Source organism: Coturnix japonica, chromosome 1 (genome assembly GCF_054131305.1).
Source record: "Coturnix japonica strain WE chromosome 1, WE-NBRP24, whole genome shotgun sequence".
NCBI lineage: Eukaryota > Metazoa > Chordata > Aves > Galliformes > Phasianidae > Coturnix > Coturnix japonica.
In genome coordinates, this window is record NC_140663.1 from 12943835 (window position 1) to 12966722 (window position 22888).

The 22888-nt window shown below is 41.6% G+C and overlaps 1 protein-coding gene across 4 annotated transcripts; it reads left to right on the plus strand.

Moving 5' to 3' along the window:
• The first annotated feature begins 2491 nt into the window (after positions 1-2491).
• Positions 2492-22038, plus strand: SLC26A4 (solute carrier family 26 member 4). 4 transcript variants are annotated; one of them, XM_085508983.1, is made up of 21 exons: positions 2531-2757; positions 3251-3390; positions 4455-4563; positions 4972-5033; positions 6061-6251; positions 6712-6876; positions 9338-9490; positions 9598-9680; positions 10581-10728; positions 12040-12153; positions 12923-13000; positions 13238-13333; positions 14725-14831; positions 15721-15790; positions 16106-16198; positions 16308-16403; positions 17313-17543; positions 18950-19004; positions 19327-19472; positions 19720-19803; positions 20406-22038. In XM_085508983.1, exons 1-21 carry the CDS (start codon positions 2603-2605, stop codon positions 20427-20429), a joined length of 2400 nt encoding a protein of 799 aa, XP_085365109.1. In that variant the 5' UTR covers positions 2531-2602; the 3' UTR covers positions 20430-22038. The 4 variants fall into 4 exon arrangements, with proteins under 4 accessions (XP_015706904.2, XP_085365109.1, XP_032298340.2 ...); XM_015851418.3 differs by lacking the exon at positions 4972-5033 and having other exon boundaries at positions 2492-2757; positions 4455-4565; XM_032442449.2 differs by lacking the exons at positions 2531-2757; positions 4972-5033 and adding an exon at positions 2987-3160 and having other exon boundaries at positions 4455-4561.
• Positions 22039-22888: the final 850 nt, after the last annotated feature.

Here is a 22888-nt window from a genome sequence, read left to right on the forward strand (position 1 = left end):
AAACATGGAGTTATAGAAGTATTACACAACTGCTCTGTTCTCAAATGTTCCTTGAAGCACCAAATTTAGTTTGTAAACAATGATGGAAAATCGGTTTCTAGTTATGAGTCTAGTATCTAGTTATCAGTCCTCCTGTGCTCTGCCCCGAAGATTGCTGTGTATGTGAATTGAATAAGGCCTAAAAATCTCCAGTTCAGACAGAACATGGAGTGTTTTATTTTCTGTGATAAAATGTGATACTTCGATTTCTCTCTTGAGAAATTTTGTAAATAGAACCAAGCATTGTAAGGTGTGTATACATGTATATGTATGAGAAAAATGAGAGTCTCTCTGATTCTGTGTCCATCAGCCTGAATATAGTTGTGGCCATAGAGAAACCCTACTGTTATCTTCAAGTGCATGTCTGCTCTAAAAGAATATTGCTATTCCACCTCTCGGAAGGGGAATGTGCCACAGTCTGAAGGATGGTTCTTTCTATGCCAGAGGATTCCCTTCAAGCCACCAAGGTGGTCTTACTCTACACCAACCCAACCAGGTTTGGGGTATCCAGATCCCAAATACATGTGGGAACACTGAGGTTTGGGAAGTGGGAGCCTAAGCCATGTGTGGTATGGGGGTGAGCTTGATACTAGAGCTAGCATGTCTATTGGAGGTGAGGAGATAGCAAGCATCTCCCAAAGCTATCAGGAAGCTGGACACTGATTGTAGCTGTAATAAAAACATCTGCAGGATTTGGGTTCACAGGTTAAATCCTTCCCTCTGTTCAGCTGCTGGAGATCAGGCTGCCTGTGTAGCCTAACTGGCTTTATTCTTTTTGTTAAAAACAGAGTCAGAAGAGGCAGAACTTTTGGTGATAACATTTTGTGAGAGAGCTTAATAGCTGCTCACCTGAAAAGTGAGACCATGTTCAGCATCTCTCTTGGCCTGAAGTTCAAACCCTTGTTCCTGTGGTGATGGAAGAAACTCAGAGCTGGTCGGCAAGGCGCTAACCTACTCCTTCCCTTCTGAGCTTGAGATGTATAGAAAAGACCTGGTGCAGCAAGTAAAAGGGGCTCTTACTCTTGGTCAGTAAGGGCAAACTTATAGGCTTTGATTCTTCTCCAAACGTGGTTTAGGCATTGTGAGTTATGGACTCAATGGAACAGACCATTGAGCCTTGGCTGCGCATCCGTCCTTGTCTTGACATACCAAATACCGGATCATGGGATCACAGAAGGGTTTGGGTCAGAAGACACCATCAAGATCTAGTTCCAAGCCCCCTGCTATAGACAGGCACCTCTCACTAGACCAAGACAAACAAGATTATTTCAGAAATGGCAGCAAGTAATAAGGGGAACAAGAGGGTGTAGAAAACTTGAAGCTGAGGAGGTCCACAAAACCGTGACGCGTTCTCACTCCAGTGCTGTGTTTAAGGGTTTCTACCAAACACTGCGGCTCTGCTTTGCAGGCTGGCTGCTTGGCTGCCTGCTACAATACTGCTTAGATCAAAGCATATCAGCAGTTCACCTAGACGTTTCTCACAGTACAGCAGAAGGGGAAATCTGTCACAGTCTGAACCTGCAGATTGTGTGTTACGCTACAGAATGTACTTTCAGCAAATAACTTCTTTACAGCTTCAACGTGCCTGAAGCCAGGACTGTGCTTTAAAACCAGAGCTGTCAAGAATATCCACAACCGAGTAGCTCATTGAACAAATATTTTGCTTGATCCAGTGCCCTTAGTGTGTGCCCTCAATGCTTCTTTGATGTGAGTTGAAACATTGGCACTGTTTCTGGATTTGAATTGTCTCCTGGGGTGATGGTGAGGCCCTGGCACAGCTGCCCATGGAGCTGTGGGTGCCCCATCCCTGGAGGAGCTCAGGGCTGGGTTGGATGGGGCCCTGGGCAGCCTGAGCTGGAGGGGGGCAGCCAGCCCACGGCAGGGGGTGGGGCTGGGTGGGCTTTGAGGCCCCTTCCAACCCAAACCATTCCGTGATTATTCCATGAGGACACATGCTTCGCTTTACAACTGCAAGATGTTTATTCGTTTCTCTTCCCAACTAACACAAAGCAGCTGCTGGCGTAGTTCGCAGTGCTTAGCAGCTCCGGCTTTTTCAGCCCGTCTTATCTCTAACCAAAGCTACAGCAGGACCACCCAGGAGCTCACTCCTTCCGATCCACGTCGGACAAACCAGGAGCCGCAGCCACCATCTGCGGCTGCAGGTGTGACTCAAAGAACCTATGGGCTCTGACCCACGTCTGCTCGCAGCCGGTGACGTACAGAGAGCAGCTCCCGGGGCTGCATGCCCGCCGGGCGAGCGCTTTGAAATGCAACCTCCTCCTCCCCGACGGGACAGAGGGGCTGCGGGGCTGGGAGGGCCCGGGCAGGGCAAAGCCGGAGGGCGGACGGAGGCGTCACCCGGGCCGTCCCGGAGCCGGCTGTCCGTGTTTCCCCATAAATAAAGGCTCCCGGCCATATAAATGCAGCAGGTGGAGGCGGTGGGGTCTCGCCGCTTCAGGACGCGGACAGCGCCGCTCCGCGGGGCCGGGCGCCGAGCCGCGCCGCCAGGGGGTGCCGGAGCGGGAGCGGGCTCTGCTCGCCGGCCGCCACCTCAGGCGGGGCCATGGCAGCGGGTGTGCGGGCGGAGGGGCCGCTGGCCGAGCTCAGCCACTACGTGGTGGCGCGGCCCATCTACAGCGAGGCGGGATTCCAGGACGAGAACGAGCGGCTCCCGCCGCCGCCTCCCACGCTCCTGGAGCGGGCGCGGGCGGTCTGCAGGTGGGTGAGGGCGGGAGGCGAAACTCAGCGGTACCGGGACTGAGGGGAGACCTGAGAGCGGCCCCACAGCGTCTAAACGGGGATGTAGGAAGGAAGGGGACGGGCTCTTGAGCAGGGTCTGCGGTGACAAGACAAGGGGGAATGGTTTCAAGACTAAAAGAGGATAGATTTGGGTTGGTTCTAAGAGTTTTTTACAGCGAGTGTTGGTGAAGCACTGGGACAGGTTGCAACAGATGCCCGGTCTGTGGAGATATTCAGCATCAGGCTCTGGGTTCTGACAGGGCTCTGAGCTGTGGGTGTCCCTGTTCATTGTGCAGGAGTTGGACCAGATGACCATTAAGGATCCCTTCCGACTCAAATAACCCTATGATTCTGTGAACCTTCTTGGATGCTTTCAGTCAGGGTATCTTTGTTTCCTTTCTGTCATCCTGCCTTGGTTCCTTTTGGACTGCAGCTCCACATGGTCTGTACGTAACAACTTGTTTTCTCACAGCTGTTCAAGAAAAAAGGCCTTCCAGATCACCAAGTCCTTCCTGCCCATCCTGGACTGGCTTCCCAACTACCGCGTGAGGGAGTGGTTGGTCAGCGATATCATCTCGGGGGTCAGCACTGGCCTCGTTGCCACCCTGCAAGGTACGCCCTCACACACGGCTCTCTGATGTTATGCAGATGGAATTACAAATCTGAGACTTGTTATTTAATACTAGATATTACGTATTATCAATAAATAATTAATGCTTTTAATTTATCCCTTTTTTTTTCTCTCTGCCTGGCTAGAAGATCTGAATTTCCTTTGAAGTTCTATCACGATGTAGTTAACTTCTTTTACCCCATCGTTTTACTCAAAGAACAATGGAATGAAGAAAAAGTTCTTTGCTTGGTTGCCAATTAGCTGCAAATATTCCCTACTGCCTCTTTCCTCAGTGCATGCTAGAAAGGCAGACAAGGAGTGGCACCAACTCTGTGATTTAAAAATATAAATGTAATAATTCTGAAATACCAAATCATGAGATACTGGGAAAATCGACCAAAATGGTTGTCAAAAAAGAGGCTTCTGGGGTCCTAAAATGCCCCAAATCCCGAACGTCCAGCAGTTCTAAGTGTCACTTTCAGACCTCCCAGCAGCACAACCCACTCTTCAGCCTTTTTGAGCTCTGCCACAGTTCTGTGTTATCAACGCAGAACATTACAGTCTACAATAGGAGATAATAAGGAACTGATACTGATAACATCCCTTCACTTCTTTCCTTCTCTTACTGTGCTGAAGTTGACAAGTTGCTCGAGTACACAAAGTGAGAAGATCAGAATTTAGGTGATTTATTTTGGGTTATTAAGTTCATGATTTTCAGATGGGTGAATGTCCTGAAGCCTTATTGGTACAGTGCTTTTATATTGGTGTATTTCCCACTTTTCTCTCAAAGGCAGACTGCTTGAACGTCACATTTGAGCCAATGTTTTGTTCCACCTGTGCAGACAGAGGAACATCTTTCAGTAGTAACTCATCCAAGTACTAGTATGGGATATACTCATTTACAGTCACTGTACCTACATGCATATCTGCAACTGATTTACAGATTAAAAACATTCTGATTTGTCTCTGGATAAATGGAGTAAATCTTTCTGGAAGTCTGTTCTAGACAAGATAGTAGTTTGCTGAGTGATTTTAAGAGTGAAATTTTGTTCACGTATCATTTCAGGCTTGGCATATGCCTTATTGGTGGCAGTTCCGGTTGGATATGGCCTCTATTCTGCCTTTTTCCCCATCCTGACATACTTTTTCCTTGGAACATCAAGACACATATCAGTTGGTAACCACATATGTTCAAGTTACAGTCAATTATTACAAGATATTAATTCTTACTGAGAATATTAGTATTAAGTATAAGATGGATACTTTCTAAACCATATTGGTTGTGCTGAATATTAATATTGCTGTGCTCGGGGGACTTATTTCTTCTCTGTACAGACAGCTAATTTGAGTTGTGCCGGTGCATGCCTTTTGCTTGCATTTATGCTGAAGTTTAAATCTTGTCTTTGGCTACACCCTATGCCAGAAATTACAGGATAAAGTCTGCCTCACTGGGCAGTAAGAAGAGACATTTAGTCTATCAGCAAAAGCTCAAGATGGCTAAAACAGATCTCTTAGTCTTCACAAGCCTTCCTTGCTACATCCTTTTTGATCATTGTGGACAATACCACCTTCTTGCCTGTCGCGGAGTCCCAGAACCTGTGTTTCTGCTCCAGCCTCGCTGTAGGTCCTCACATCAAGGCTATGGGTAAACCTCGTTGATTCCTTCTGAATACTTTCTCTAAAATATGTTTTCTCTGTCAGTTCCCTTATTTAAAATAACTGTTACAGCTTGATCACTGAATTGTCTTTTTTCCCCCCTCTAACAAATAGAGCCTTCCCTCATTCACATCCACCAGTGCTAGATTGTTTTTCTCTCACAAAGCTTCGGCATGATATTACAGTTTCTAATTAATTTTCTTCTCTGTTGAATCAAATACATTTGTATGTTGTCTCTGCCTTCTGTCTTCCACCCACCAGATCACCTTTGCTCTCCAGCACTGAGCTCTTACCTTGACTTGCATTGATGTACTTACTTTCTACGTTTCCCACTCCTTTTCATACTTTCTCCATTATGCTTAATTGCCAAGTGTACTTTTATTTATCTGTAAAATTAACTTAACCTTCTTTAAGATGCTTCATGATGTTTTCCTTTTCTGTTTAATTTTAGTAAAAAACTACAGCAAATCTGACTGCTTTTAGATTGCGTTTTGCTGACATGATGATCATTTACTATCTCTGTGTCTTGCCCAAAATATAGTTTCAGTCATCTTTAGCCGATGAAATACCAAACTACTGCCAAAAAGGGCAATCCTTTCCCATAGTGCATGTTCCTGCCACCACTGTTGTGCTGGATTCCATGTGGTAACATGCACCAGTGCATTCAGCTGAAAAAAGAGTAAATGAAAATGTTTTCAGCTGGGTAAGTGTTCTCTTGTGAGCGGTGCTGGGCCACAGAACTGCTGGTACAGATAGAAGGCCTTGCTATACCCCTAAATTGCCTTAAGCAAGGCATGGAACAGCACCTCTGTGTCTAACAGTTCTGTTCAGGATGGAATTGTATCTCCATGTCACGTTTGCAGTGCTGTGCCTTCTGGCCCTTTCTTTCTCCTCCCACGAAATAATGTACCCCAGTTAAAATATTATAGTTCTAATTTAGAATTTTCTTGTCTAATCTGATAAATGCTTCCTTTTGATGCATATTAAACTTCAGTATGTTCTATCTGTCATTACAGGTCCGTTCCCTGTAGTCAGTTTGATGGTGGGATCGGTTGTAGTGAGCATGGCCCCTGATGATAATTTTCTCATAGTTGGCAGTAATGCTACAGGGACTAATGGTACCCAGATGCTGATAGACACTGACTCCAGGGATGCCCAGAGGGTGCTGATTGCTAGCACCCTCACATTTCTGGTTGGAATTTTACAGGTAAAATACTTGTCTGGAGGACACAAGATTGATACTGCTTTAATTTTAATGGGAAAACACACACCACTGAAATAGATGCCACAGCAGTGAGTCTTTTTCCTGTAGTAAAACACATAAATGAAGGAAAGTCTTTTCAAACTTTGAAGAGCTTTTGGGGGATTATTCTTACCCTGGGCAGAATTGGTGGCAGAACGATGGAGGGCACAGACAACAGAAGAATAGCATTGTGAATGCAGACCAACAGACCTGCATGAAGCTAAATGGAGCATCCTTTCACACAGCTCTTCAGGTCTCCTTTCTTTCCCTGGATGGTATGATGTTAAGCTACATTAGTCCTCAGTGGAAGAAGATGCTCTCAAGACAATGTCAACAAAAATAAAAGAGCAAATCTTAAGAAACTGCCCAATATCGGTGTATGTTTCATTGCTTAGTGAGCTGTTACTCTTCATGATTTTTCCAGGTGGTTTTTGGAGTCCTTCAGATTGGTTTCATTGTGAGGTACCTCGCAGATCCACTCGTTGGGGGATTTACAACTGCAGCTGCTTTTCAAGTGCTCGTATCACAGCTGAAAATAGTCTTAAATGTTTCAACTAAAAACTATAATGGTGTCCTTTCCATAATATATGTAAGTATACCCTTCTGATTTGTTTGGGGTTTGTGCCAGAATTTTTGCATTATTATTTATCCTCTGCTTCTATTTCATACAGGAGTGCTTCTTGTATCTATGTAACTATGGGAAATCCATTTAGTTCTCACTCACTCTCAGGAAGATCTGCAGATGTTCATTTATATCCGTGTGGCTCTCAATAGTTGTTTTCTTGCTTTCCCAGGCCATAAAAGGCTCACTGTCATCTACTTCAGGCAGAACACTCTTTTTCATGTGGAATTTAAACATAATTATGCAGCAAAACAGTTTTTCTTCTCTGGGTTATCACTTATGGAGGCTGTTTCCCTCCCAGCCATTGCTTCCTGTCTTATTGGGAAGCTCCCAAAGCTGAATAGTCCCAAGCCTCTTAAACCATCCTGGTCAAAGGCATCTTTTCCATTTCATGTTGTAACCATATCTGTGACTACAGAAGGATGTGGATTCGCACCCTGTGGCCAGGTACCTGCTGGTTAGCTAAGGTGAGGCTAAAAGTTGCTGTCGCAGCTCCATTTGTTAATCTCAGAGGAAATGATCAAATGGAGAAATGTTTTGGCCAAATTACAGGGACACTGAACTCCTGCAGGTTCTCATATTACAGAGTCGTCTCCTTCCCCAGGGAAATTATTGAGGGTTCTTTCACTGACTTCACCGTTAAACCATTGAGGTGTGCAGTAGTTTAGCTCTTCCACAGCTCTTTGCATTACAATAACAGGTTCCTAAAAGAGACTGCTCTAGAACAAAGAATTTATTCTATTTCTGTTCAGACAAACCAGGCAAGAAAAAATGTGTTAGATATTTATATTAGTAAAAACAGTCTGAATGTCATACAAATAATGAGTCTGGTGGAGTATTTGGGGAAAAAAAAAGCAAAGGTATTATTTTATGGGCCTTTTAACCATTGAAAACTCCTTCCCTCAAGCAATAGAAAATTAGATGTGACGTGGTACTACACACACAAGGATGGACAGTTTATCCAGCAGGTTTTTCTCTCTCTGTCTGTTGTTGTTTGTTTGTTGTTTCCTGGTTGGTGAAGGGTGGTACATTTAGTTGAAGGTGTTTTTGAACAAGAATTACACGGTTCTTTCAGTTCCTGCAAGGCTGTGTGGGATTCTGCCTTTTTACACTGAAGCTCAGGGCTTTTGCATTCTGGTAGGTGAGCCAGGTGGAGGTGTTTGCAGATGCGTGCAGAGCAAATGAACTGTAATTTTTCTTGGTCTGCTTAACCAGAGACTTGTTATGTCAGCTTCAGCAAGTCTCTGACCTGCCTCAGCAGTGGTGTGTAACAAATTGCAACACTGAGCATCTGACATTGGTAGAATTCACAACCTCCAGCTAGGAGCCCCTTGTATCCCTGTAAAATATGGCAGAGGCAGAAATGGTAAGTAAGGATGGGATCCGTGGCAAGGAGTGGTTTCAGTCGCTCAAAAAGACATCAGTGCTTCAGGAAGGGCTCTCCTTTAGCTTAGAAAGCAGCTAGTTATGCACTTCAGTGTTTTATTTCAAACCAGGTTGTTTTTATTGTGATAGAAGTGGTTCTGCCGCTGCAGCCCTCCCTTTGCCAGGAGACAGAAAGTCTGTTTTGAACCTTTTTTTTCCACCTTTGCCGTGCATAGAATAGTCAAATTTTCTTGGAAGCAAGTGGTGAGTGAGAATTGCCGCCTATGAGCAAAGAGTAGATAGATGGGAGAACCTGCAATTGGTGTCTTTTCTCTGATCAGCCCTTTTTGTTTTCCCTGTACACTTAGAAGTAATACTTTTTGTGTTTGTATAAATGCTATACATCCATCAATGCCAGCTTCACAGGCCGTTGTTTGCTATAAACAATAGGACCAAACAAGGACATAGGAAGGGTAGGTGAGGGAGCCTGTTGTTCTGCAGCTGTGAGTGCTCCAGCCTGGGGCTGACTGCTGCTGGGAGCAGGGGTAACACACCACAAGGTGAGGCTTTGCAACCACTTTTCTCAGATGCAGGACTTGCTGCAGCCTGGCAGGATCTGCACTATTGTACTCACTGCCTGCATGTCAGCAATGAAAACTGGGAATTTGCAATGCATGGACTGTACGTATTGGGCATTTCAGCCAGCAGAGTTTTGCTCTCGTTTGAATAGAAAGTTGAAGATCTTTTGCTTTTTGAAAAGGGAGGAAGTTACAGATCTTCTCTCAGGTAGGGTTTAGCTTTTGCTATTAAGTCTTGTCTTCTGAAAAACAAGAAGCAGAAGCCCAGTGTGGACAGTTATTTCAGTTCTGTTCAATACAGCTGGACATCCAGCCACCAGTTGTGCAGCAGTTTGATAGTTCATCTGACAAAGTCATCCTCAAGTTCCTCCAGGCAAAGGAGCCGGCAACTCTTGGCTTCCTCCAAAACCCCATCCACCAGGATTGCCTTCTGAGTGTGTTTGCACATATTTCATGTGCATGTGTTTGTAATTTTTGTTTTTCAGACTCTGATTGAAACGTTTGAAAACATCGGTTCCACCAACATTGCAGACCTTATTGCTGGACTCCTCACCATTTTTGTCTGCATGCTGGTTAAGGAAATAAACGACCGATTCAAACACAAGATTCCTATACCGATACCAATAGAAGTTATTGTGGTAAGCAAAGGAGCACCAAAAAAAACCTAATAGCTGAAATAGATGGGACTGGCTACAGAAGAACAGGGGCTTTTTTAAGTATTAAAACTTGTTTCGTTTGATTACAGACAATAGTAGCCACTGGCATTTCATATGCTGCCGACTTGGAAAAAAAATATAATGCAGGCATTGTTAAGAGCATTCCAAGAGGGTGAGTGCCTTTGTTTTCTGGGACATAGGTATTATTTTAATTGGCTAAAAATGACAGTGATAAGGTGGAAGATATAAAAGAGATACTGAAAGCTGTAATCTGAATTTGGAACTCAGATTCCTAGAGCAGCTACTGGAGATGTTCTGAGTTTTACTTCTGGCTCTGCTGTTTATGTCACCTGATTATGCTGCCTTCTTTTTTTTCTCCTGTAAAATAGGCTTAGAAATGTTCATCTAAGAATTCATGAAGAGAGGTCTATAGAAAACAGAAAAAAATAAAGGATTTTAAATAGTGAAATTTGATTTCTCTGTAGATTAAAGTGCTATAAGCCTGAGTTACTATATAGTTCATATTCATGCTGTTATCCCAATCACTATTGTCCCTTATGTAGTCATAGGAGCAAGGATACTAAGGATTACACTGGAGACTTTCACTTGAGAGATCCAGAGCATTTCACAGTAGTAACCTTCACATTCCATTTGGTATTTGGGCCTTGATTAATTAAAGTTTGTGGAAACGCAGTAGGGGATAAAATGTTTCCGAGGTCTTCCGTTGAAGTATGTTAACAACAATATGAAGTGCTATGAACATGTTTACATAATTCATCATATTATCCAATATATCCTTTAATCCGTTCTTCAGAAATGTACTTTTTCACTTTGCTATCATGTTCTCATGCTGAGAACAATGGGAGCTTTGTTGCTGAGAAACAGAATCAGGATTTTGGCTATGATGAACCTGATAAGCGTGTTCTGTATGTCAGTGGGCTGTTTCCACCTGTTTATTAACTTGAAACATTACACTTCGTATTATAAGCAACCTGCATGCCTCTGCCTCAAACTCTGCTAAGAACATAATTTGATTGAAGGTGATAATACTAACGTGTTTTCTAAATGCTAGATTTTTGCCTCCCGAACCTCCAGATGTCAGCATGTTTTCCCAGATGATAGCAGCCTCCTTTTCTATTGCTATTGTTGCTTATGCTATTGCGGTTTCTGTGGGGAAAGTATATGCAACCAAGTATGACTATGCCATTAATGGAAACCAGGTACGTAGAACCAAACTCATCTGTGAATGTGGGCACTGCAAGTTCTGTTTCACAGTAACTTAAGTGTCAAAGAACTAAGTATTTTTTCAAGAGAAGTTATAGTCTGATGAGAAAAATTCTTCAATAGCTGAAAAAAGAAATCCCCAAAATCTGTGAATTTTTCAGATACAAAAGGCTAAATTGAGCTATGAATGACGGACAGATAGTTTACCTGAACTGGAGAAGTTAAAATAGCATCATAAAAGCAGGTAGTGAAATCATATTGAAGGACAGTCCAATGCTAATATGTGCCAGTGTTTATTTTGACTCAATGGATTCAAAGATTATTAAGATCTGCAAGCAGTGGGAACTGTATTTCATGGAGAATGCAGCTGATACACAGTAGTAGGTACGCATCATCTCAGTCTGTTCTATCTAAGAACACAGCTTTATAAGTCTTCTCTTGTAGATGGAGCTTATGGAAAGCTTCATTTTGGAGAAAAATAGGGAAAGAGTTGAAATCAAATCTTAAATTATATTCTTATACATGTGTTGTGAGTGGAAGGCTCCTGTGATTCCCTCAGCTTGGTGGAAACAGCATTGCTGTCAATTATATGGGATTGCAGGCAGCTCCCAAATGCCTCATTTCCCAGCAGAGGAATGGCCCAGATCCCAGGACATAAAGCTCCCAGGGTCCTTGTCACTTGAGCAGAACAACCAGCGTCGGTAGGTGCCAGCATCTGTGACCCTGGGGCAAACTTATGAGAGCGCTGCCTGGACTCAGCATGAGTTCTTTGGGATGTCCAGAGGGAAAAACTTCTGGCTCAACTAGAAGTTTTCAGTGAAGCTGTGCTGTGGGGTTTGTTCTTGCTGTTTTTTTTAAAGCCCTTGATTAGTTCCACTAATAATACAGTGCTTTGTGTTAATTAAAGGCTTGTCTAAACTCAGACTGTTGCACTAATTAAAATCACTTGTTAAGAATACAAGTTAAATTTATACTAGTCCCTCTTGTTGATGTGATTATGCTGAAGTAGTTGTTAGCAATGTTAATTTTGATAGCACTGTTGGAAATAAGCTGTAAAAGCCTTTATTTTAAGCTATGCCTATATGAAGGAGAGTATACTGGCATCACTGTGTTGGTTTCTAAACACATATGGTTACACTGGCACAAGAGAAATTTGTGTCAGTATTTAACAGCAGACACTAATCTGGACTCTTCTCAATATTTCAGTGCTACCCACTTAATAAACTATTGCAAAAACTATTGTCATTCTCCATTGCAAAAGCATCTTCAGGACTCTTTATTTACAGTATCACCTAATTACATTTCAGGAGTTTATTGCCTTTGGGATCAGCAACATTTTTTCTGGAGCCTTTTCTTGTTTTGTTGCAACTACTGCTCTTTCACGGACTGCAGTCCAAGAAAGTACTGGCGGAAAGACTCAGGTAATGGCCCCTTCTTACTAGAACTGTGCCCAGGAGAGTTTAATATTGTATGGGGATGAAAATAATCCTAAAATGCTTGTGTCGCTGGCACATAAAATGCCACAGGTTTCTCAGCTAAGAGACGGTGCCCTGGTTCTCCATCATTTTTGTGGCTCTGCCAGAAGAGGGCAATCGGGTTTTACATAGGAAGGTTTGCATTAGGGGGTCCGAAATCCTTCAAGCCTAATGCCCTGGAATTTCATTACCAGTTAAGGGAGTTTGTCCCACCTGGAATTCAGCATTAGGGAGGAAGTCCTCTCCCAGATGCCTGTGAAAGACTTAAGCCCCTGTATGTTTGCCTGAGCAGCCCTGCTGTATCTGCCCACGTGCCATCTTTCTTATATTCTGTGTGCTCCTCCTCTGTTTGACAGTACCCTCACGCTTATTTAGCAATGGAGAAGTGCAGGATAATCCAGCAGCCCCACTTCCAGCTGACACACAGATTCTGCTCCTTTAATCTCTCCGTGCAACTCAACCCCCTCAAGAGCTACTACCTTGAGTACAGCTGTTTGTGCTACCTGCTTAATTGAATTCCCTCTGTGTTAGCTGAAGTGTGTAATGATTGCCCATGTATGCCTAAACACAGTAGCATTTTGGCAGGTCTCCTTGTTCCTAAAGAAATGCAATGTCCAACTACTTGTGTGCCCCAGGAACAAGTACTTTGTAATCCTGGAAACATAAAATATGATCTTAATGTGCTCATCTCCTATAAACACTCTGTCCTCCGCAGGTTGCTGGTATAATCTCAGCTGGAATTGTTTTGATTGCCATTGTTGCCCTGGGGAAATTGCTGGAGCCCTTACAAAAGGTAACTGTATTTGTTCTTTGCAGCGTAGCCACCAGTGCTGATCAGATCCCAATGCTCAGCTTCCATGGACAGGATTAACAGCCCTGTTAGAAACTGTGGTGATTGATACCTGAGGAAGCTCAGGTTTGCAGTGTGTAATGATGAACGCTTTGTAAGCAGAAAACTGACAGAAGATTTAAATATCTAATTAAGCATCTTTGCTTCTGAATAACACATTTCCGCTATTTTTCTTCACAGTCTGTGTTGGCAGCTGTAGTCATAGCTAACTTGAAAGGGATGTTCATGCAAGTGTTTGATGTTCCCCGTCTGTGGAGACAGAATAAAGTAGATGCTGTAAGTCAGCCAATATTTTTCTTTCCCCCCTAATGTTCTGATGTGTTTCCTTTTTGCCTTTTAGTGCTACCTAAGATTCTCCTAACTACTACAACAGAATTTTGTATAGTTAGCATCATAAAACTTGAGATTTGCTAATACAAAGCAGTATTATATGTATCCTCAAAACACATCTGCCATGAGATCAGGTTAAAATGCCCGATTTTAGAGTTTTACACATTTTTATCTTTATCTTTTTTTTATTTCATATACCCCACAGTAAGAAAGCCTGTGCACTGATGGGTCCTTCATAGCAATTACCACAGTATACAGCAATCTTGTCTTGAGATGACTTGATAATCAGAATAAAAATGGTTTGTGGCCACGTTTTCCATTCTGCTTTGACCTTCTGTACAGTTTAAATGGGCCAGAAAAGATGACATTTTATTCATTAATGCTTTGTTACCATATTAGTATCCCACTTACCTTGATAATCTCAGATACTCCCTACAAAATATGGCTGTTGTTTTTTTGCTGTAGCAAGAAAATCCAACCTAGAATCCCAGCTAGAAAGTGGATTCATTTGGTGATATACTAAGGGATATACAAACAGAGTCTTCTTACAAACCTTACCTCAAGGTACATGGGGACATCTTCCACTTGGATTTCTGTGGAACTACCCCTCAGTGTGGATCCTAAGGAAGGAGAACTTTGCATGAGAAGTATTTTGTGTATTCAGTCCCTACTACAATCATGTTTCACAGTAGGTGTCTTTGGGCAGTACCTGCTTTAGGTAAATCTGAATTTATTTGGTCAGTTATTTAATAGTTCTCTTGGTAAGTAAAAGGTCCCAATGACTTGAGTGAGAAGTGTGTGCACTGTGGGAGGGATTAGGTCCACTGCACGTTCTGCCTGGGCAGTGATGCAGGGAGGAACTGAGGAGCACACTTCAACTGTTCTGCATGAATATTCACTGGAGACTTTTCGACCTGCTGGCATGAAATACCTCTCTTTGGAACAGTTCTGATTCCTGGACTTCACTGAGGAGCCCTGTTCCCTCTCTACGCATCTATTCTCTGATTTTTAAAAGTGAGGTTAATAAGACAGCTGCCACCAGAAAGAAGAAAATGCATTGGTTAATGGTATCCCCTTTAATTTCACTGAGTTAACTAGATACTTGAAAAACGTCTGTATGTTAAAAGTAATTTCCTAAAGGCTAACCATGTCTAATAAGGTAGTGATGAAAGTAAGTACCTTGGAGGAAGATGCTGACTTTTCTAAGCAAGTCAGTATGCCATGATGATTTCAAGGTTAAATTCTTCTGCTACTCTTACTGTCTGGTGTAATGAATCTTTAGAGTGACCAGGAATACTATGTTATAATTAAGAGACTTTTTATTATTTCCTCTCCAGATGATCTGGGTTTTTACATGTGTAGCATCCATCATTCTGGGACTCGATTTGGGATTACTTGCTGGCCTTTTGTTTGGATTGCTGACAGTTGTGCTGAGAGTTCAGTTGTAAGTAACACGGGATCAGAAATAATTGTCAGTGTTCTACCATGAAAAGAGAAGACTGTGCTGAAAAGGAAGGTGATTTGTGGCAGAAAATCTTCTTGGGCTTACCAAGATTTTTCAGTGGAAATATTCAGAACAAAACAATGTTGTGTGCTATTGTTTAAAAACTGCACTGTGTTTGTGGTTGCTTTAAGAACACCTGCTAGTGAAGTGATGAAAAACGTTGGCTTTGCAGCCTCTCATTTGGCCACCTTTTTACATTTTCTTGACCTTTGTTTTGTTTTTTTTCTGAAAATACCACATACTGCTTCCCTTCAGCTGGAGTTCAGAGAGTGCAATTGACAGCAATAGCCAACCATAATGGCACTGTCAGCAAATGCATGAAAGTAGAGCCTTCCAAAAGTGGCTACAGAGTGGTAGGTTATAAAATCTGCTAACTTAGAATTTGCTGCAGCTTTTAAAAAGTGTAGGTGGAGGCTACAAGCTCTTTTGGTTTGCAAATCCAAAGTAAAAGCATTGGACAACAAGCGTTAAGTAATCTGACGATGATGTAAATATGTCATTTCTGTTGATTCAAAGTGTAAAAAGTAATTCATGTTTTCAGTCTTATTGTTCATTCAAACCAAAATAAAGTGCTTTTAATACATCTTTCTAGTTTGGGAAGCAATTGAAACAAACTGTTCATCCAGATCTACATAAAAATGTCTGAGATGAAAGTACTTTGCCTTTAGAAATAACGTTTCCTTATAAGTTGGAAAAGCACAGTGATACGAAACATAGATACAAGACTTTCCAAGGGAAGCTATTATTTTGGTAGAAGAAAGCAGAGTACAAAAGTCCATTGAATGCCTAAGTATGAGGTTTACTTTCACCATCTTTTTGTATCTGTTAGTCCTTCATGGGGTGGCTTTGGAAACATTCCTGGCACAGACATCTACAAAAAGGTCAAGGACTACAAAAACGTAAGTGATCACTGAGTTGCTTCCTTTCAATCTACAAGCGTAGTACAGAGTTGTGCCTTGCCAGTTATTGACAAGTTGAATGTGGAACTGGAGGGCTTGATGATGATAATTTTCAGCATTACATTCTTCATCTTGATCAAGATGGTTGGTCCAAATTGCATGGAGAGCTATAAGCACCTAAAAATGGAATCAGCAAAGATATCCCATTTTGTGTGTTGTGAATTAGCTGTGTAGTTAATTGTTGAAACAGTTGAACTGCTTCTTAGTAGCCACAATGTAGTTTTTGCTGCTTGACCCTGCATTCTTTGGCAATAGGCTGTAGAACCAGAGGGTGTGAAGATCCTCAAGTTTTCAAGTCCAATTTTTTATGCTAACATCGATGGACTGAAAAGCAGCCTCAAATCCACAGTAAGTGATATGTGATGGTTTTGGATGCTATCTCACTGCTTTGGGTTTTCCTTAGAACTATATCTAGGTGAAATTAAATCATTTTCATGTTTTGATCCTTCTTCTGTAGGTGGGATTTGATGCAGTCAGGGTGTACAATAAGAGACTCAAAGCACTGAGGAAGATACAAAAGCTGATCAAGAAAGGGAAATTAAAAGCTACTAAGGTACAACTACTTTTTTCCTCCTACTCTTTTGCAGGGGATTACTCCTAGAGCTTATTACTTTAGAGCTCCTCTGTACTTTAAAATGAAGATGAAAAGTAAGACTGATCTCTATAGTAGGAAGACTGGGACCTGTAGGGCATCTAGCAGTGCACTACATGTATTGCCACAGACCACAAGGTCCAGGCAGCTGTGACAGTCATAGTGTTAGCAGGAGTGGAAGTGACAGATTCCCTGATCTTACTTCCACCCCTCACCACCTCAGATTGTCCTTGTGCAGTGAAAGCACTGGCACTTTCATATGTACATGGTGTTATTATCTAGCTTCCTGTGCATAGTTAAGCTGTACCAGTTGACTTGCAGACATAATCTTACAGCTCCTCCTCTAAATATACTCTGCAGTAGGTAAATGCTTGCAGGAGTGGACAGGTACAGGTAACCTTTTAAATCTCCAGAGGTAAAAGTTCAGAAATGATGATGTTTTGCTGCCAGTGCTCTCAGTTCACGATGCAGTATTTCTGCATGTATTCCACTTCATGATGGAAGTTAAATGCTCAGTTATGTGACATCCCAACTTTTGACCACGTCATTTTGCCATGTAAACATATGTGGTAATTCTAATTCAAAGCTGGGTTTGAATTCAGTACTTTTGAGTGGGGGGAGTAGCTCCAAGGTTTTTTTTAGTATCCTTTTTGTAGGAAGATGCTCTGTTAACACAGTAAAAATGAGGAAAAGAAATATACTGCACAGAGGAAAAGGTAGTTCATTCACTCTGTTTCGTTTTTAAATTCTTGGATACAATATTGGTCTCATTCATTCCTGAAGCAGAAGTTGTCACGGGAAGTGTTTCCTGTAAGCTCAAACCTTTTTCTGTGATTATAATATATGTTTCACATACTATCTGCACATTAGAATGGCATCATCAGTGAGCCTGGCATTAGTAATGAAGCTTTTGAGACCGATGAGGAACCTGAAGACAATGAAGATCTTCAAGTTCCCACCAAAGAAGTGGAGATCCAAGTAGACTGGAATTCAGAGCTGCCAGTCAAAGTAAACATCCCCAAGGTGCCCATCCACAGTCTCATTCTTGACTTTGGAGCAGTAACCTTCTTGGATATTGTAGCTGTGCGATCAATAAAAACGGTAAGAGCGTTATTTCTGATGTTTTATGGAAATTAATCTAGCCAGCAGTACGTAAATCAAAAGTTGTTAGATCACATTGTGGTTTTTAGAAGGCTGTTGTTGAAAAATGCCTTTAAAACTAGGAAGAGGTAGAATATTGGTATGTGCATAGTGCAGGTGAAAATAAAACCAAAAATCTGAAGGCTGCATAGTCAAGTGCTCTAAAATGAGCACTGTAAAACATGGCACCCTTGTATGCAAGCATTATGACATTTTAGTTATATATTTTCTTTCCACATGCCTCCTGCTTTAATCTGGGCACAGAATGATACTCAACACAAAGGTAGTAAATGTTTTATCTTACCATCATTTTCAGTCTTTAGCCACAAGATGAATTACTCCCACACTACTTATAGTGTAAAAGAAGGAATCGTTATTAATTTATTTTTTTAGTATTTTCTTCAGCTTAATGTAGAAGCGCTTCATCAACATTAATTTATCTTCACACATTAGACTGAGGTCATAAAGTGATAATGTTCCTAGTTTAGGGAGAGGAAAACGAGGTGAAGAGATAAGTCACAATCCTGTAGGATCAGACTGTACAGTCTTTTATTATACTTTCTACATTCAGATTACCAGTTTCACCAATTCAAGTTGTAAATGGGACTGCTTATCCTATCTGTAAAACAAATCTGAGATGACCAAGATTCTAGATTATCAGTAAACAGAAATTGTCACCATTAGCAGTCACCTCTGAAAATGCTTTTTGTAGAGACTCACCTGCCATCAGGGAGCCAGGGGCAGCATTCAGTCATAGCATTTTAACCAACTGAAATTCAGGAATGTGGCGTGACTTGGTTCAGCCCTAGTTCTGTTTCAGTTCCAGCTTTGGAGACAAATGAGATTACAGGTTCCACAGGTGCAACTCTTTCCATGTGCAGCCATTTCATCCAAGAATGCATCCATCTGGTGCATTATGTGAGGGAAAATCTCAGTAAGGAAAGAACTGCATGTACCAATGAGAGACTGTGTCATATCATTCAAGGCAAATGAAGGTTTCTCAGGCCTGCAGGGTCTCACTTGAAGAGACACAATACTTCATGTTATGAAAACAGAAACAGAACTTTAATAATAGACAGCAATGCATGCATGTGTAAAACAAACGGTTTTACTAACACAGCCAAAGGTTGGTCATGTCAGCAAACAGGTACTTAACTAATAAATCTTAAAGTATCATGAAGTTTAACCATTCCTTTTTACTATGAATAAATAATGACATTATGAATGAAGACACTAAGCAACAAATGAAATGCACATGTGCACAGATGTGTATCTATATATTACATACATCAACATTTATACGCATCTATGGATTTTCTCCTTACAGACTTTATTTATTCATGTCTTTGTTGCAAACTTTTTTTTAGATAATTAGAGAGTTTGAGAGAATTGATGTGAGAGTGTACTTTGCTTCATATCAAGGTAAGCTTTCAAATATATCTACTGCCACTCCTGTAAGGAATAAAATAAGCATGAGAAGGGATCTCTAGGTGGGACTCCTAGTGACAGAATGTGAATTATCACACTGACAGCTGTGGTCGGCTGTCCTGGGATGCAAAGAATGGCAGGGTTTAAAGAAAACATAGGAATTAAGTAATAAAAAGGTAAAAACAAACAAACATGGCTGGTTATTTGGCTGCATAATTATTTCTGATAACTGCAGCAACATATTTGGACATTTATTTATTCATTTACTTCAAACTGTATTAACCTGAGATATTATTTTATTCCTTTTGTAATTCAGACAACCTTATAACTCAATTGGAACGGAGTGCCTTCTTTGATGACATTGTCAGAAAAGACATGTTCTTCCTGACTGTCCACGATGCTGTGCTCTACATACAGAATCAAATGGCATACAGCGACAACCAGGATCCCATATTTGAGAAGGTAAGGCTATCTTAGTAGTACGTTTCACTTCCTTCCATCATCTGGAATTCATCCTTGATAAGCAGAATATTCTGTGATGCTTAAAGATGTGGGCTTACGTTATGAAAACAGCTTTGTTAAAGAACAGTAAACAACAGGCTTGTAAGACTGTTGTTGTGGATGTTATATAGAGATACTTCAGAATAATAAATTAACTTCAGTAATACAGAACACATGTAACTCATCATGCTTCCTTCTTTCTACCAAGATTTCACTCATGCAAGAATCTAAAGAGCCTATAGAATTCACAGAAACAATCCGGCCTGCTGATGAGCTTGATGTCCAGGAAGAGGTATGGACTTGAGATCTGAATGTATCAGTTATCGATAGAATACTGCTGGTTTAATTCCTTTATAGCTCCAAGTCATGCTGTTAGGCCTGTGGAACCGAGCCCTCAACACTTTCCTTCTCCATAAATAAATATCCACAGTATTACAGTATTGACACACCCACAGTGTCAGTGCTTAGTGGAGAAATTCAGGTGGTCGTTGTTGTTTCTTCTTTTTTTTTTTTATAGTGTACAACTCTGTCACTTTAGGGCTACTTCTAGGACTACACAGGACTTATAAAAGCTTCAGACATCCAAGCATAAAATAACAGGCAGCCTCCCCCATTCCTTTCTCCTTGAACACAGTGGGTGTCTTCTTGCATAAACTAAGCATTTTCCAGGAAGCTGTAGTTGCATAGGACCAGATGCCTTCACACCTGTATCTTCCTGAATTGTCTGATGCAGACACAAGTCAAAAGGCAGTTGCTTCAGAACAGGCCTTTCATAGTTACCCCCAATGAGGCTACATTGAACATAGTCCCTATGGAGTTAACACACACAAACTCTTTAAGTGGCCCATACTCAGAACTGACTGTTTCTCTCCACTCTCTCAATGTTTCTCTTAGGCTATGCGCAGACTTGCATCATGAGGATGGACTGCTGGTACTGTCTTACTCGCTGCAATATTTATGCACCAGTACTATATAAGCATTTTCCGCAATGAAACCAATCTTGGCACTTGAAGAAAACGATGATTCTTTGTCTGAATGATACGGATCTCTAGAATTCTCCAAACTTTAGCTAATACTATCTCTGAAGTATTCTGGACCTCGATTCTGCAAGCACTTTCCAGTATGACACACTGGAAAAGATCAGAAGACTGTTCTGAACTGTATCCAGTTCTGGGGCTGGGCAGGCAGAAGGTGCATTTCGTTGTTATGTCAGTGCTTACAGGAAGAAAAGCTGCTTTGTGCTCCACCCTCAGAAGTTGAAGAGACCGAAAACTTTGGATCCCAGGCCTTTTGCTGTGTGTTTGCACAATGTCTAGTGAGAGGGTGAGGGTTCTAGCTGGCCAAGGTTTGGCAGTTCTACAACAGTTGTGTGACCGTCTTGACAGACGTATCTGGGTTGTTCTTTCCGAACAGTTCCTTAAATTGCTGCTGGTTGCTGGACAGCTGAAATGGGTGACAGGTGAAAGCCACATGAACAGGAAACTGCACTGAACCGCTAAAAAAACCTTTGAATACTGTAACCTTCATTAGAAAACATGTTTGGATATGGGTTCATTAGCTCTGTATTAATCCCATCGTAGCAAATCATGTACTGCTATTAATGATTTTCCCTAAAATGAAGTATACGTGGATGATTTTGGCTCTATATCTTTTATCAAGAGGTAGATTGGGATCTGGACTGGATCAGCTAAAACCTTAGTTCTCAAGTACTTCTTGGGTTCTGTACAACAGGCTGCAACTAAATGCAAGTAAGAGAGGCAAAATGTCACCCAGTATCAAGGTTTTTAACTATGAAATATGGAAGTTTAAGTAGTTTAATGAATGATTCTATTTTTATATAGCATATATATATATTTTTTCTTTTAATATTCTACATCAAACTGCTGCTGTTCTTATGCAGGACATATGTAGACATCTGACAGTCCATAATGCACAAGTGCAATAATTTACAGAAGATAAGGGAGTCGAACTTTAATCCTTATTTTAGGACTATATAAAATAGATATGCAGTAAATCGGTGATCTTAATTTCATGAAGAAACATTTGTTTGATGGCAAACAGATTGCTACCTTAATGTTTTAGCACTATATTATTTTTTAATGGAAAAACAAAAAAGGAAAAAAAAAAAAAAACAACAAATCTTTGCACAGTGAGGGAATATATAATAGCAGAAGTATAAGAAATGTCCATGTATAATGTCCCCTCAGTATTTAAGATTCCCAGTTGTTGGCATTTATGTTGATATTTGTTAAGTCTCCTTATTTGATTGCATCAGAGAATTTTTCCTATATCATACTGCACTGAGAAGGATATTGCTGCAAGTAAGGTTAGTGGAAAATCTCAGGTGAAAAGCTAAGCACTAAGTACGTTATTCTGCCCTATGGACCTGAGTGAACTCCATTAAGATCATTGTAAAAAATCCTATAAATCTCAATCATATGGACAGGATCCTCACACAGTGGGCAAAGGCGTGAAACTGACATCTTTATTCTGTAATAAATGCAAAAAACTTCAGTTCTAATGGCAATCGGTGTCATTTTTTATTTCAAATGCAGTGGGGGTTTGAACCTCAAAGCTGCTGCTGTTACAGTCCAAGCTGGTGACAACATGACTTCTTATTACTGTTAAGCAAATGCCCTTTGTGTGCCAGACTGGCATCTCCATGAACTGGAACTAGGTGTGTGCTTAGGAGCCAAGCCAGACTGACCTGTGCCTCCTGAGATGGAAGTCTTGCTTTATATTTACATTAATACCGAGGCACAGGCTGCGACTTGACAGTGTGAACTCTTAGCACTACCCATCTTCATTCTCATCCCTTTCCTGGCAGTGTAACTCAGGAGCTTGGCTCTTCTGCAGCATCAAAAGCTTTAGCATCAGGCCACAGCCTGTATTAACCTGAATATAAAGACTATTGCCAGTGTTTGCAGCACACAGCAAAGCAGAACAAGGCCAGCAGCATTTCTCAGAGGCTGTATTATATTTTCTTTAGCCCTCTAGAACCTGGGGACCTCTAGGACCTGGGGATCCTGGTGGATGAAAAAACTTAACATGAGCCAGTAGCCTGTTCTTGCAGAAAGCAAATGGTATCCTGGGCTCCATCAGAAGAGGGGTAGCCAGCAGAGACAGGGAGGTGATTGTCCCTCTCTCTACTCTGCCTTCAGGAGGCTCCATCTGGAGGACAGCATCCAGATTTGGGGGCTCCAATATAAGAAAGACAGAGAACTGCTGGAGAGGGTCCAGAGGAGGGCCACAAAGATGACTGGAGGGCTGGAGCACCTCCTGTGTGAAGATGGGCTGAAGGAGCTGGGCTCATTCAGTCTAGAGAAGGATGGGGGGTGACCTCATTGCAGCCTTTCAGTATCTAAAGGGAACCTATA